General features: G+C 47.1%; 1 protein-coding gene across 1 annotated transcript in view; it reads left to right on the top strand.

Moving 5' to 3' along the window:
• The window catches only part of acoxl (acyl-CoA oxidase like), a 311,202-nt gene that overhangs the window by 165,073 nt on the left and 129,360 nt on the right, over positions 1 to 16,769 (top strand). The window contains exon 12 of the mRNA XM_033022103.1: positions 11,738 to 11,891. Coding sequence (XP_032877994.1) covers positions 11,738 to 11,891 — 154 coding nt within the window. The remainder of the gene's footprint in view (positions 1 to 11,737; positions 11,892 to 16,769) is intronic.

A 16,769-nucleotide genomic window follows, 5' to 3' on the forward strand; every position in this document is an offset into this window, starting at 1 on the left:
GAGGAGACGACTCACGACCGTACAGGCGACATGTCGCGGGGTGAAGCCTGTACGGTCGTGAGTAGTCGCACAAAGAGTCGTACCTTGTTCAGGTCGCCGCTGGATTTTCAACACGTCGAAAATTTTCGGAGACCTGCTGCGACTATGACGGGTGCCGACAGTCGCCGAAAAAGTTGTGTAAGTGGGACAGACCCGTCAGGTGTTGTTTGTGTGAGTTTGTACAGTCACACAGTGACCGCGTGGTTTTTCTCCGGCTGCTCCATTATCCCCCACATCCCAAACATGTGCGGGTTTGCAGGTTAATTGGCCCCTCTGTAAATTGCCCCTAGTGTAGAAGGAGTGGATGAGAAAGTGGGATAACATAGAACTAGTGTGAACGGAGATCCCTGGTCGGTGTGGGCTTGGTGGGCTGAAGGGCCTGTTTTCATGCTGTGTCTCTACACTAAACTAATTGGGAATTTTCAAAAATATTCCCCTACTGTTCACTATCGTACAGAGGTTTTTGTCAGGAATGTCAGCACATGTGCCACCTCATCGAAATGTAACTCGTTACGTGTGATTCTAATTAATTGCTCAGTGACTTTCTAATTAGTTTTATTCCAACGGCAATAATAATTGAAAAAAAGACAGAGTGCTGGAGTAACTCAGCGGGTCAGGCAGCATCTGTGGAGAACATGGATAGGTGACGTTTCACAGAGTGCTGGAGTAACTCAGCGGGTCAGGCAGCATCTGTGGAGAACATGGATAGGTGACGTTTTGGGTAGGAACCCTTTTTCAGGCTGATTCTAGTGGGGGGGGGGGAGAGAAGAAAGCATTATGAGAGGCGGGGCAGGACAAAGCCTGGCAGGTGATAGGTTGATACAGGTGAGCAGGGTTATTTAATAGGCAGGTGGTCGGACAAAGGTGAGAAATGAAAAGGTGAGCGGGGAGAATAGGTGTTAGGTGGGACACAGGTGAGTGGGGGGAGGTAAGGGGAGGGTTACTTTGGCGAGAAGGGAGAGGACAAGGATCATGTTGTTGCCTAAAATTGGAGAATGCAATGTTCAGCCAACAATACCCAGATGAGGAAACACTTTTTCACACAGAGACAATAGACAATGGGTGCAGGAGGAGGCCATTCGGCCCTTTGAGCCAGTACCCCCATTCAATGTGATCATGGCTGATCATCCCCAATCAGTACTCCATTCCTGCCTTCTCCCCATATAACAGAGTTGTGAGTCTGCGGAATTCTCTGCCTCAAGGCCGGTTTGTTGGATGCTTTCAAGAGAGAGCTAGCTAGAGCTCTGGGGCGGGGGATTGCAACCTTCACGTGGTCCTCCCTGTTTCGACGAATGCAATCAACCTGGCGTGCACAATCAAATAAGATCAAATAAAACATAGAAACATAGAAACATAGAAAATAGGTGCAGGAGTAGGCCATTCGGCCCTTCGAGCCAGCACCGCCATTCAATATGATCATGGCTGATCATCCAACTCAGTATCCTGTACCTGCCTTCTCTCCATACCCCCTGATCCCTTTAGCCACAAGGGCCACATCTAACTCCCTCTTAAATATAGACAATGAATTGGCCTCAACTACCTTCTGTGGCAGTGAATTTCAGAGATTCACCACTCTCTGTGTGAAAAATGTTTTTCTCATCTCGGTCCTAAAAGATTTCCCCCTTATCCTCAAACTGTGACCCCTTGTTCTGGACTTCCCCAACATCGGGAACAATCTTCCTGCATCTAGTCTGTCCAACCCCTTAAGAGTTTTGTAAGTTTCTATAAGATCCCCCCTCAATCTTCTAAATTCTAGCGAGTACAAGCCGAGTCTATCCAGTCTTTCTTCATATGAAAGTCCTGACATCCCAGGAATCAGTCTGGTGAAACTTCTCTGTACTCCCTCTATGGCAAGAATGTCCTTCCTCAGATTAGGAGACCAAAACTGTACGCAATACTCCAGGTGTGGTCTCACCAAGACCCTGTACAACTGCAGTAGAACCTCCCTGCTCCTATACTCAAATCCTTTTGCTATGAATGCTAACATACCATTCGCTTTCTTCACTGCCTGCTGCACCTGCATGCCCCATCCCCGCACTCGCAATAAGGGCAGAGTACCTCTGGTCCTCACCTTTCACCCCACCAGCCGCCAAATACAACACATAATCCTCCGCCATTTCCGCCACCTCCAACGTGACCCCACCACTCGCCACATCTTCCCATCTCCCCCCATGTCTGCCTTCCGCAAAGACCGCTCCCTCCGCAACTCCCTCGTCAATTCTTCCCTTCCCTCCCGCACCACCCCCTCCCCGGGCACTTTCCGTTGCAACCGCAAGAAATGCAACACCTGTCCCTTCACCTCCCCCCTCGACTCCATTCAAGGACCCAAGCAGTCGTTCCAGGTGCGACAAAGGTTCACCTGTATCTCCTCCAACCTCATCTACTGCATCCGCTGCTCTAGATGTCAGCTGATTTACATCGGGGAGACCAAGCGTAGGTTGGGCGATCGTTTCGCCGAACACCACCGCTCAGTCCGCAATAACCTACCTGAACTCCCGGTGGCTCAGCACTTCAACTCCCCCTCCCATTCCCAATCCGACCTCTCTGTCCTGGGTCTCCTCCATTGCCAGAGTGAGCAACAGCGGAAATTGGAGGAACAGCACCTCATATTCCGTCTGGGGACCTTGCGTCCGTATGGCATTAACATTGAATTCTCCCAATTTTGCTAGCCCTTGCTGTCTCCTCCCCTTCCTTAACCCTCTAGCTGTCTCCTCCCACCCTCCCATCCGCCCGCCCTCGGGCTCCTCCTCCTCCTCCCCTTTTCCTTCTTTCTCCCACCCCCCATCAGTCTGAAGAAGGGTTTCGGCCCGAAACGTCGCCTATTTCCTTCGCTCCATAGATGCTGCTGCACCCGCTGAGTTTCCCCAGCAATTTTGTGTACCTTTGTTTGCCTACTTTCAATGACTGGTGTACCATGACACCCAGGTCTCGTTGCATCTCCCCCCCTTTTCCTAATCGACCACCATTCAGATAACAGTCTACTTTCCTGTTTTTGCCACCAAAATGGATAACCTCACATTGATCCACATTATACTGCATCTGCCATGCATTTGCCCACTCACCCAGCCTATCCAAGTCACCTTGCAGCCTCCTAGCATCCTCCTCACAGCTAACACTGCCCCCCAGCTTTGTGTCATCCGCAAACTTGGAGATGTTGCATTCAATTCCCTCGTCCAAATCATTAATATATATTGTAAATAGCTGGGGTCCCAGCACTGAGCCTTGCGGTACCCCACTAGTCACTGCCTGCCATTGTGAAAAGGACCCGTTTACTCCTACTCTTTGCTTCCTGTCTACCAGCCAGTTCTCTATCCACATCAATACTGAACCCCCAATACCGTGTGCTTTAAGTTTGTATACTAATCTCTTAAGTGGGACCTTGTCGAAAGCCTTCTGAAAGTCCACATATAACACATCCACTGGTTCTCCCTTATCCACTCTACTAGTTACATCCTCAAAAAATTCTACAAGATTCGTCAGACATGATTTACCTTTCATAATTCCATGCTGACTTTGTCCAATGATTTCACCACTTTCCAAATGTGCTGCTATCCCATCTTTAATAACTGACTCTAGCAGTTTCCCCACTACCGATGTTAGACTAACTGGTCTGTAATTCCCCGTTTTCTCTCTCCCGCCCTTTTTAAAAAGTGGGGTTACATTAGCTACCCTCCAATCCTCAGGAACTACTCCAGAACCTAAAGAGTTTTGAAAAATTATCACTAATGCATCCACTATTTCTGGAGCTACTTCTGGGTACTCTGGCCCTGGGGATTTATCGGCCTTTAATTGTATTGTATTGTATTGTATTCAAATTTATTATCATTGTCTCAATTAGAGACAACGAAATGAATTTCCCTTTACAGTCAGTATCATAAAAATAAATAAATAATAAATAATAAAACATATTAAAAATAATATAGAATTTAAAAAAAAAAAATTTGTTTTACAAATCCATTCAATTTACCTAACACCACTTCCCGGCTAACCTGGATTTCACTGTGTTCCTCCATCTCATTTGACCCCCGGTCCCCTGCTATTTCCGGCATATTATTTATGTCTTCCTTAGTGAAGACAGAACCAAAGTAGTTATTCAATTGGTCTGCCATGTCCTTGTTTCCCATGATCAATTCACCTGTTTCTGACTGCAAGGGACCTACATTTGTTTTAACTAATCTTTTTCTCTTCACATATCTATAAAAACTTTTGCAGTCAGATTTTACGTTCCCTGCCAGTTTTCCTTCATAATCTATTTTCCCTTTCCTAATTAAGCTGCAGGAAGATTGCTCCCGATGTTGGGGAAGTCCAGGACAAGGGGTCACAGCTTAAGGATAAGCGGGAAATCCTTTAAAACCGAGATGAGAAGAACTTTTTTCACACAGAGAGTGGTGAATCTCTGGAACTCCCTGCCACAGAGGGTAGTCGAGGCCAGTTCATTGGCTATATTTAAGAGGGAGTTAGATGTGGCCCTTGTGGCTAAGGGGATCAGAGGGTATGGAGAGAAGGCAGGTACGGGATACTGAGTTGGATGATCAGCCATGATCATATTGAATGGCGGTGCAGGCTCGAAGGGCCGAATGGCCTACTCCTGCACCTAATTTCTATGTTTCTATGTTTCTAAGCCCTTTGTCCTCCTCTGCTGGACTCTGAATTTCTCCCAGTCCTCTGGTAAGCTGCTTTTTCTGGCTAATTTGTACGCTTCATCTTTTGTTTTGATACTATCCCTGATTTCCCTTGTTATCCACGGATGCACTACCTTCCCTGATTTATTCTTTTGCCAAACTGGGATGAACAATTGTTGTAGTTCATCCATGCAGTCCTTAAATGCCTTCCATTGCATATCCACCGTCAACCCTTTAAGAATCAATTGCTAGGCTATCTTGGCCAATTCACGTCTCATACCCTCAAAGTTACCTTTCTTTAAGTTCAGGACCCTTGTTTCTGAATTAACGATGTCACTCTCCATCCTAATGAAAAACTCAACCATATTATGGTCACTCTTGCCCAAGGGGCCACGCACAACAAGACTGCTAACTAACCCTTCCTCATTACTCAATACCCAGTCTAGAATAGCCTGCTCTCTCGTTGGTTCCTCTACATGTTGGTTTAGAAAACTATCCCGCATACATTCCAAGAAATCCTCTTCCTCAGCACCCCTGCCAATTTGATTCACACAATCTATACGTAGATTGTAGTCACCCATTATAACTGTTTTACCTTTGTTGCACGCATTTCTAATTTCCTGTTTGATGCCATCCCCAACCACTACTACTGTTAGGTGGCCTGTACACAACTCCCACTAGCGTTTTCTGCCCCTTAGTGTTTCGCAGCTCTACCCATATCGATTCCACATCCTCCAAACTAATGTCCGTCCTTTCTATTGCGTTAATCTCCTCTCTAACCAGCAACGCTACCCCACCTCCTTTTCCTTTTTGTCTATCCTTCCTGAATATTGAATATCCCTGGATGTTCAGCTCCCAGCCTTGGTCACCCTGGAGCCATGTCTCCGTGATCCCAACTATATCATAGTCATTAATAGCTATCTGCACATTCAACTCATCCATCTTATTACGAATGCTCCTTGCATTGAGACACAAAGCCTTCAGACTTGTTTTTACAACTTTAGGCTGTGCATGCCTTACGCAAGAAGAAGATAGGGCTCTTAAAGATAGCGGAGTTAGGGGATATGGGGAGAAGGCAGGGGTACTGATTGGGGATGATCACATTGAATGGCGGTGCTGGCTCGAAGGGCCGAATGGCCTACTCCTGCACCTATTGTCTATTGTCTATAATCAGAGAATTCAATGTTTTGCCAATATTAATTGGTTGAGGAGAGGAACAACTGTAGTAGTCTAGGAGTGAGTTTTGGATTGATAATAAAATCACCGTCACGTCATATATAGTCAGTGGCGTGCAGCATGGAAACAGGCCCTTTGGCCCAATGTGACCGTGCCAACCAAAATATCCCATCTAAGCAAGTTCCACCTAGCCCTGTTTGCCCACATCCCTCTAAACCTGTCCTATCCACGTGCCTGTCCAAGTGTCTTTTAAATGCTGTTATAGTACCGGCCTCAACCACCTCCTCTGGCAGCTCGTTCCATACACCCACCACCCTCTGTGTGAGAAGAAGATGTAACTTGTAGTTACCGACATGCTGCAGATGCTGGAAAAATCGAAGGTAGACAAAAATGCTGGAGAAACTCAGCGGGTGAGGCAGCATCTATGGAGAGAAGGAATAGGTGACGTCTTGGGTCGAGACCCTTCTTATGACTGATGGATGTGTGAGTCAGTGGGTCTGACTCAGTGGGTCAGTCAGCATCTGTGGAGGATCGACACCAAGTGCTGGAATATCTTCGACCTATACCTGCAGTTCCTTTCTACAACATCAGTGGAACGATGTACAGATGACATTTGGGTCGAGACCCTCTAAAGCTTTTCACTGTACCTCGGTACATGTGACAATAAACTCAACTGAACTGAACTGAAGTTCTAGGAGCAGAATGAGGCCATTCAGCCCATCGGCTACTCCGCCATTCAATCATGGCTGATCTATCTCTCCCTCCTAACCCCACTCTCCTGCCTTCTCCCCACAACCCCTGACACCTGTACTAATCAAGAATCTGTCAATCTCCACTTTAAAAGATATCCATTGACTTGTCCTCCACAGCCTTCTGTGGCAATGAATCCCACAGATTCACCGCCCTCTGACTAAAGAAATTCCTCCTCATCTCCTTTCTAAAGGAACGTCCTTTTATTCTGAGGATGTGGCCTCCGGTCCTCAGTTGCCCAATCACTCAGCTCCCAAACCCTTGCACCAGTAATCATACTTCAGTTTGGTTAAGTTCAAAGGTTCAAAGTTTAGAGATACAGCGTGGAAACAGGCCCTTCGGCCCACCGGGTCCACGCCGACCAGCGATCCCCGCACATTAACACTATCCTACACCCACTAGGGACAATTTTTACATTCACCAAGCCAATTAACCTACAAACCTGCACATCTTTGGAGTGTGGGAGGAAACCGAAGATCTCTGAGAAAACCCACGCAGGTCACGGGGAGAACGTGCAAACTCCGTACAGACAGCGCCTGTAGTGGGGATGGAACCCGGGTCTCCGGCGCTGCATTCGCTGTAAGGCAGCAACTCTACCGCTGCGCCACCTTGGCTGCCAATGTTACCGTTACCTGACATAGTGCGGTCAGCCAACCAGTGTGATCAGCCAAATTCCTCCTCGTCTCCCTTCTATGCAGAGTGGGGCAAAGCCTAGTAAGTGATAGGTAGATCCAGGTGAGGAGGCGCTGATTCTGTTGCCCTCTTTGCATCTCCTCCCTCCATTCATCCTCCTCCCATCCCTACTCCCAAATGTGTCTGACTCCCGCCATTCCATCCACTCTCTGCATTGTAACCAGGTTCCCTTTGCATCCTCTGGTATTCTCCACTCATCACCTCCAGCCTCGGTGACTATCTCTCCACCTTTCTCCCCCCCCCCCCCCCCACCTGACTCATCCACCAGGCAAACCCTCTGCTCCCGCATCCATCTGCTATCTGCTACTTCTTTCAGCGTAGACAAAAAATGCTGGAGAAACTCAGCGGGTGACGCAGCATCTATGGAGCAAAGGAATAGGTGGCGTTTCAGGTCGAGACCCTTCTTCAGACTGATGTGGGGGTATGGGGGGGGGGGGGGAGGAGGGAAGAAGCAAGGAAGAGGCGGAGACAGTGGGCTGTGGGGGAGCTGGGAAGGGGAGGGGAAGGAGGGAGAAAGCAGGGACTACCTGAAATTGGAGAAGTCAATGTTCATACCGCTGGGGTGTAAACTACCCAAGCGAAATATGAGGTGCTGCTCCTCCAATTTACAGTTGGACTCACTCTGGCCATGGAGGAGGCCCAGGACAGAAAGGTCGGATTGGGAATGGGAGGGGGAGTTGAAATGCTGAGCCACCGGGAGATCAGGTAGCGGGTCTCAGATGATGCTGGCTGCCTTTTTGAAGCAGTGTCTCCTGTAGATCCCTTCGATGGTGGGGAGGTTAGTTAGCATGATGTGCCCGGCAAACTCGCATGTCTTTTGGAGTGTGGGAGGAAACCGGAGCACCCAGTGAAAACCCACATGGTCGCGGGGAGAAGGTACAAACTCCACGCAGACAGCACTAAAGATCTCTGGCTCCACGGAGACTTTGGAGGCCTTCCGTGAATGCTGGTCGCCTCGGGAGGTCGAGTATTTTGTTGTTAAAGTTGGCGTTATATATATATATATTTATTTAAATTTATTTTTATTAGAAGCAATTGTACAAAGATGAAATATTCGGCATATATGATTATACAATTATTGTACACCTTCATTTTTAACGTTATAACCTGAAAATTAAAAAACAAAAGGAAAAGAGAAAAAGAAAGGGAAAAAGTGAAAAGTGAAAAGATAGCTCGAAAAAGAAGAAAGGAAAGACCCCTAAACTACCAAAGTAGTTTGGCCGAAAGATATAGAAATTAAAAAAAAGAAAAAGAGAGGTGGAGATATACCTTGCCCCCCCCCTCCTCCCCCCCCCCCTCCCCCCCCCCCTCCTCCCGCCCACCTCACCCAACCCAGCATCGGATTTAAATTTAAATTTGTGTTGCCCCATACTATTCTTGTAAAACTTCGGTGAAGTGGTGTCCATGTCTTGAGAAATTGATCTGGTTTTTCCACCAAGAATAGCCTAATGTTTTCCAAATGTAGTCTCGGACATATCTGTAATCCACATCTTCACTGTGGGGACTGTTGTCTGTTTCCAAAATGTAGGTATTAGTTTTTTCGCCGTTATTAGGCCATAGTTAAGAAAACGTCTTTGAAATAATGTTAGCTCAGAACAGGCCTCTGGCATTCCTAGTGTGATCAGTTTTATGTCGGGATCCAATTTTATTTTAAGTATTTTGGAAAGATATCAAAAATTCCCCTCCAGAAGTTGTGTAATTTTGTTCAGGAAGCAAAGGAATGGGTTATAGTTGCTTCTTGGAGGAGACATTTATCACAAATAGGGGAGACATTTAGGAAGATCTTGTTCAATTTAGACTTTGAATAATAAAGTCTATGCAGTATTTTGAATTGTATTAGCGAGTGCCTGACATTAAGAGAACAGTAATGTATACAGTGGCTTGCAAAAGTTTTCATACTCCTTGAACTTTTCCACATTTTGTCACGTTACAACCACAAACGTAAATGTATTTTATTGGGATTTTATGTGATAGACCAACACAAAGTGGTGCATAATTGTGAAGTGGAAGGAAAATGATACATGGTTTTCAAATTTTTTTACAAATAAAAAACTGAAAAGTGTGGCGTGCAAAAGTATTCAGCCCCCCTGAGTCAATACTTTGTAGAACCACCTTTCGCTGCAATTACAGCTGCAAGTCTTTTGGGGTATGTCTCTACCAGCTTTGCACATCTAGAGACTGGAATTTTTGCCCATTCTTCTTTGCAAAATAGCTCAAGCTCAGTCAGATTGGATGGAGAGCGTCTGTGAACAGCAATTTTCAAGTCTTGCCAGAGATTCTCAATTGGATTTAGGTCTGGACTTTGACTGGGCCATTCTAACATATGAATATGCTTTGATCTAAACCATTCCATTGTAGCTCTGGCTGTATGTTTAGGGTCGTTGTCCTGCTGGAAGGTGAACCTCCGCCCCAGTCTCAAGTCTTTTGCAGACTCTAACAGGTTTTCTTCCAAGATTGCCCTGTATTTGGCTCCATCCATCTTCCCATCAACTCTGACCAGCTTCCCTGTCCCTGCTGAAGAAAAGCATCCCCACAGCATGATGCTGCCACCACCATGTTTCACAGTGGGGATGGTGTGTTCAGGGTGATATGCAGTGTTAGTTTTCCGCCACACATAGCGTTTTGCATTTAGGCCAAAAAGTTCAATTTTGGTCTCATCTGACCAGAGCACCTTCCTCCACATATTTGCTGTGTCCTCCACATGGCTTGTGGCAAACTGCAAACGGGACTTCTTATGGCTTTTTTTCAACAATGGCTTTCTTCTTGCCACTCTTCCATAAAGGCCCGATTTGTGGAGTGCACGACTAATAGTTGTCCTGTGGACAGATTCTCCCACCTGAGCTGTGGATCTCTGCAGCTCCTCCAGAGTTACCATGGGCCTCTTGGCTGCTTCTCTGATCAATGCTCTCCTTGCCCGGCCTGTCAGTTTAGGTGGACGGCCATGTCTTGGTAGGTTTGCAGTTGTGCCATACTCTTTCCATTTTCGGATGATGGATTGAACAGTGCTCTGTGAGATGTTCAAAGTTTGGGATTTTTTTTATAACCTAACCCTGCTTTAAACTTCTCCACAACTTTATCCCTGACCTGTCTGGTGTGTTCCTTGAGCTTCATGATGCTGTTTGTTCACTAATGTTCTCTAACAAACCTCTGAGGCCTTCACAGAACAGCTGTATTTATACTGAGATTAGATTACACACAAGTGGACTCTATTTATTAATTAGGTGACTTCTGAAGGCAATTGGTTGCACTGGATTTTATTTAGGGGTATCAGAGTAAAGGGGGCTGAATACTTTTGCACGCCACACTTTTCAGTTTTTTATTTGTAAAAAAATTTGAAAACCATGTATCATTTTCCTTCCACTTCACAATTATGCGCCACTTTGTGTTGGTCTATCACATAAAATCCCAATAAAATACATTTACGTTTGTGGTTGTAACGTGACAAAATGTGGAAAAGTTTAAGGGGTATGAATACTTTTGCAAGCCACTGTATATAGAAGACTTTCCTCCCAACTATCATTTGAAATTGTTAAACCCAATTCGTCTTCCCAAGCTCGCCTAATTATTTCCTACGATGGAATATATAAATTTAAAAGGGTATTATAGAGGTACGATGTAAACTTATTTGAATCCAACTTTCTATTCATGCATTAATCTAGTATATCTGGGCCCATAGAGTGACAATCTTGCGTGTGTATTTTCACATAGTCTCGTATTTGAAGATATCTGAAGTATTGACTGCCTTTCAAATGATATTTCAACTGTAATTCTTGAAACGAGAGGAGGGTCCCCATCTCATAAAGGTCTCCCAGCTTTTTAATTCCTAAGCTTTCCCATTGTGTAAACGCCTTGTCTAAAGTAGACGGTTTAAACAAGGGATTGTTGGCGATTGGTAAGAGGAGAGAGACATTTCTCAATTTAAGGGTTGATTTCAGCTGTTTCCAGATTCTTAAGGTGCTATGGATCATCGGATTTCTCTCATACATTGATTTCTTCAGATGTATTGGAGAGAGAAGAATCGCGCCTATATTGAAAGGGAACCAATCTTCCCTCTCCATTATTAACCAGTTTACTTGTTGGCATGTATCGTCCATCCAATAAATTACATTTTTAATATTATTTACCCAGTAATAGAGGTTGGCGTTATATTAATTTGGTGATGGTTTGTTTGTAAAACTGTCAACATCGGCAGTCTTTGATTGTGTTAGTTTGTATATTTAGTTTTATTTTTTGAATAAAAGTATTTGTATAATTTAAAAAAAAGGTCTGGCGCTGTAACTCTACCGCTGCGCCACCTTGCCAGACCATGATGCAACCAGTCAGTGTTCTTTATGGTACAGCTATAGATGTTTAGTGTTCGTCAGCTCCCAGAGGGATTGGACAAGTCAGCTTGCGCTTGCGTTATGGTTGACCGCTCGTTGGGGGATTCAGGTTTCTTGCTGTGTCGCCCACCACAGGTACGCGGGAGAGATACTGGATGAAGATATGTGCCAAGGCAGGAACCTGGTCAACAATCGCTCGCTGCAGGCGCTGGTCGCAGGCCTGAAGGCTTACAGCACCTGGGAGAACCTGGCGTGTTTGCAGGACTGTCGCGAGTGTACTGGTGGAATGGTAAGTAACTGGCACACAACAAGTTGACAAACACTTTTTCTCACAGAGAGTTGTGAGTGTGTGGAATTCTCTTCCTCAGAGGGCGGTGGAGGCCAGTTCTCTGGATGCTTTCAAGAGAGAGCTAGATAGGGCTCTTAAAGATAGTGGAGTCAGGGGATATGGGGAGAAGGCAGGAACGGGGTACTGATTGGGGATGATCAGCCATGATCACATTGAATGGCGGTGCAGGCTCGAAGGGCCGAATGGCCTCCTCCTGCACCTATTGTCTATTGTCTATTGTCTAAATCACATTCACATGGTGCAGGTTCAGCTTAGTTTAAGAGATTCATGATTCAAGAGACATTGATTGTCACATGCACCAATTGGTACAGTGAAATGTGGGGTCACCATACAGCCATACGAATAATAAATAACACAGAACACGGTAGTCTTTAACATAAACATCCCCACACAGTTTCCCCAACATCAAAGTTTCCCACTGTGAGGGAAGGCACCAAAGTTCAGTCATCTTCCTCTTTGATGTTCTTTGTTGTTCACCGGTGGTCGGGGCCTCCTGAGCCCCCCCCCCCCCCCCGCAGTCGCTGCTACAGGCGGCCCGATGTACAGGCCCTCTCGCCGGGATGATAGAACCCCAACGTCAGAACGGAAGAACACCCTCATCGGCTTGGACTTCCGAATCGGCCACTTCTTACCGGAGACCGCAGCTCCTGAAGTCCACAGGCCGAGCTGGGCGGAGATTCAATGCTGGCGGCCCTCGGCAAAGGGCCCCAGGACTCCGTGATGTTGAAGTCTGCGCCGCTCGCGGCTAGAAGTTCTGCAACAGCATCTCCGCGATGTTGAAGCTGCTGGCCCAACACTCCGGAGCTCCAAGGCAGACAAAGGTGTTGGAGAAACTCAGCGGGTGCAGCAGCATCTAAGTAGCGAAGGAAATAGGCTACGTTTTGGGCCGAAACCCTTCTTCGCGAAACCTTTGCCCATTTCCTTCACTCCTTAGATGCTGTTGCACCCGCTGAGTTTCTCCAGCACCTTTGTCTATCTTCGATTTTCCAGCATCTGCAGTTCCTTCTTAAACACTCCGGAGCTTCACACGGCGATCCCAGGTGAGGCATCGCCCGCTCCACAGTGAATTCAGTGCTCCGCCGCCGCTGCTGAAGCTTTGGTCCGTCTCCGGCAGGAAAGGCCGCTCCAATCCAGTTGGTAGGCCGCGAGGGGAGCGGGGGAATGGGGGGGGGGGGGGGGCGAAGATGCGACTCGGAGAATAGTCGAACCCTGGCCAGGAAGTGACTGGGAAACAGTTTCCCCCTTCCCCTCCCTCCCCCCCCCCCCCCCACATAGAAAAGACTAAGAAACTCCAACACGTACTTTTAAAACTGACTGAAAATAACTAAAAAGGTGGAAAAACAGACAGACTGTAAGCAGAGGCTGCCATCATGTGGCGCCCCTAGTGGTTTAGAGATACAGTGGAGAAACAGGCCCTTCGGCCCATGGATTCCGTGTCGACCAGCGATCCCCATACACTGTGGATCAGTATGACGTAGAGATTCATCACGCACCTCATCATTGAGAATTCCATCAACCAATCTGCCTCCTATGAGACTATCGCACAAATTGTCAAACTCGCACCTGCTGGCGATGTGTTTCAAAGAACTGACGTACGCTTGGACAGGTTCGCCCGATAGTCTGATACGAAGCAGACTGGTTTATGGAATCGTCAATGAGAAGGTGCACGATGAACTTATACGTAATACTGATCTACACTGACACTATCCTACACACACCAGGGACAATTTACATATACACCTAGCCAATTGACCAACAAACCTGTACGCCTTGGGAGTGTGGAGGCAGATCCCGGAGAAAACCCACGCAGGTCACAGGGAGAACGTGCAAACTCTGTGCAGACAGCACCCATAGTCGGGATGGAACCCAGGTCTCTGGCGTGTAAGCGCTGTAAGGCAGCAACTCTACCGCTGCGCCACCGTGCCACATGTACTGAGGTACAATTAAAACCTTGTTTTGCAATCCAATCATATTATATTTTACATAAATACAATCACGTCAAACTCGAGTACAACAGGTAGAGCAAAGGGAAAGATACAGAGTGCAGGATATAGTTCTCAGCATTGTAGCTCATCAGTTCCACAGACAAAGTCCAATGTCCACAATGGGGTGGAGGTGAATCGGACAGTACCCTAGCTTATGGAAGGGACCATTGCCGGTGGTTGCCGGGGAGTTGCCTTCATGGTCGCGAGGAGTTCCCGCATTCTGGGAACTAGTCGCGGCCTCATTATGGTCACCGCAAATCTTTCCAACATGTTGAGAAATTAACGGGGACCAGGATGAAGCCGCCATGGTGAGTAGCGAGAATACTCGTGCCGTAGGTGGGTCGCCAGGAGGTCCTAGTGGGTCACCAGGAGGTCGAAGGTTCTCGTAGATTGTAGCCGGTGCTGACCGGTGAATTTCATTGGCTCATTGGGAAAAAAACATAAGCAGTAGTTTTCAGAACCAAGGATAACCGACCGGTAATGTTAAATGTCCGCCGAACTTCACAGCCGTGTATCTCTGGCTTCTTAAATGTTGTCTCCACTCCTTCTCCCCCCTTCTCTCCCCTCACCCCCCCCCCCCCCCCTTTTAAAGGATTTACCGTACACGGTGCTTTAGCCGTCTTAATTACAGCGCCAACCTTCCTGTTCATCGCGTGTGTGTCTGTATCACCTTGGCTTTGCACTGTGGGAATTTTTTAGACAGAGCAAGCGGGGGGAGCACTATCTAAACGATTCACACAGGTTGGTGAAGGAAGCGATGTATGTGCGTGCGTGCGTGTGTGTGTGCACGTGTATGTGCGTGCGTGCGTGTGTGTGTGCACGTGTATGTGCGTGCATGCGTGCGTGTGTGTGTGTGTGCACGTGTGTGCACGTGTGTGTGTGTGTGCACGTGTGTGTGCGTGTGTGTGTGTGTGAGTGCTTGTGGGTGTGTGCGTGTGTGTGTGTGTGTATGTACGTGTGTGTGTGAGTGCGTGTGTGTGTGTGTGTGTATGTACGTGTGTGTGTGTGTGTGTGTATGTACGTGTGTGTGTGTGTGCGTGTGTGTGTATGTACATGTGTGTGTGTGTGTATGTACGTGTGTGTGTGTGTATGTACGTGTGTGTGTATGTACGTGTGTGTGTATGTATGTGTGTGTGCGTGTGTGTGTATGTACGTGTGTGTGCGTGCGTGTGTGCGTGTGTGTGTGTGTGTGTGTGTGTGTTCCACTCTGACAGTTGCCAGCAGTCTGCTGTAAAATCGCCTGTGTGGGACAGGCCCATAAGAATTGCTGACGGCCACATGCGCAGCTGATGTTACTCTTCACTGGAACAATGTAACAATGCATCTGCCCTCACGCTGCTACTGTTGCTTGTGTCCTTTATCTCCATGGCCCTCGTGCTCTGTGTGAAGGTAATTGTTTTGTATCGAGAGGGTTTCAGATAGCTGTCGCAATGTAGCGCTCTGAGCCTCGGGGGAGGCCCTGTTTTACACTGGGTTTTTTTTGGTGTATCAAAAATTATTTATTTATAACGAATCACGATCCAAAACAAACACCCACCCCCATAGGACAAAATCACCAAGTTCTCTAGACACTACATTTCCAATCAACGATGTTACAATCTGTACAAATATACTAAATAATTACTAGACAACTTCTATACAGACACAGGCATTCGATCCAATTTGAGATACCACCCACCAAGATATATGTCTTGTGTAGGAGTAAAGAGGTTCTTCTGCAGTTGTGTAGGGCTCTGGTGAGACCACATCTGGAGTATTGTGTACAGTTTTGGTCTCCTAATTTGAGGAAGGACATCCTTGTGATTGAGGCAGTGCAGCGTAGGTTCACGAGATTGATCCCTGCGATGGCGGGACTGTCATATGAGGAAAGATTGAAAAGACTAGGCTTGTATTCACTGGAGTTTAGAAGGATGAGGGGGAAATCTTATAGAAACATATAAAATTATAAAAGGACTGGACAAGCTAGATGCAGGAAAATTTTCCCAATGTTGGGCGAGTCCCGAACCAGGGGCCACAGTCTTAGAATAAAGGGGAGGTATTTAAGACTGAGGTGAGAAAAAATATTTTCACCCAGAGAGTTGTGAATTTGTGGAATTCCCTGCCACAGAGGGCAGTGGAGGCCTAATCACTGGATGGATTTAAGAGAGAGTTAGATAGAGCTCTAGGGGCTAGTGGAGTCAAGGGATTGGGGAGAAGGCAGGCACGGGTTATTGATTGGGGACAATCAGCCATGATCACAATGAATGGCGGTGCTGGATCGAAGGGCCGAATGGCCTCCTCCTGCACCTATTTTCTATGTTTCTATGTTTCTATGTGGACAGCAATTCATTCTTGCCCCGCACAATTAAAACATGGAATAGTCTTCACCCTGCCATAGTTACCCAACCAGAAGCAACTATATTTAAAGTAGCTCTTTTTCCCCCCAAGAACCCTTCTTTGCTTAAGTCCACCCTCCACCGCCTCCAGTTTAAATTCCATTTGCAATATATTTGGAGGGCCAGGAAACCAAGAAGCAAGAACCAAGAACCAAGATGTCCCTCTCTGACACCAGCCGCGTGCGGACGGACGTAACCCCAGTAAAGGGGCGAGCATCTGGCTCGGGCAGAGCCCTATTCCGCCTGGTGCCGTGACTCGTGGATGGCCTGTTTGGCCAGGCCTGGGAGCAACCCGACCAGGACATCTTCAGCCCTGTCCACTCCCCAGATCCCATCACCAGTCCTCCGGTCACTGACAGCAGAGTCACACCTCCCCTTGCGGACCCCAGTGGAGTGGCGGTGCTCCTTGCCCTCCGCACCCTGGCTACAAGGGACGCACTACTGGTCCCTCTGTTTTA

Source organism: Amblyraja radiata, chromosome 5, assembly GCF_010909765.2.
Source record: "Amblyraja radiata isolate CabotCenter1 chromosome 5, sAmbRad1.1.pri, whole genome shotgun sequence".
NCBI classification, from domain to species: Eukaryota; Metazoa; Chordata; class Chondrichthyes; order Rajiformes; family Rajidae; genus Amblyraja; species Amblyraja radiata.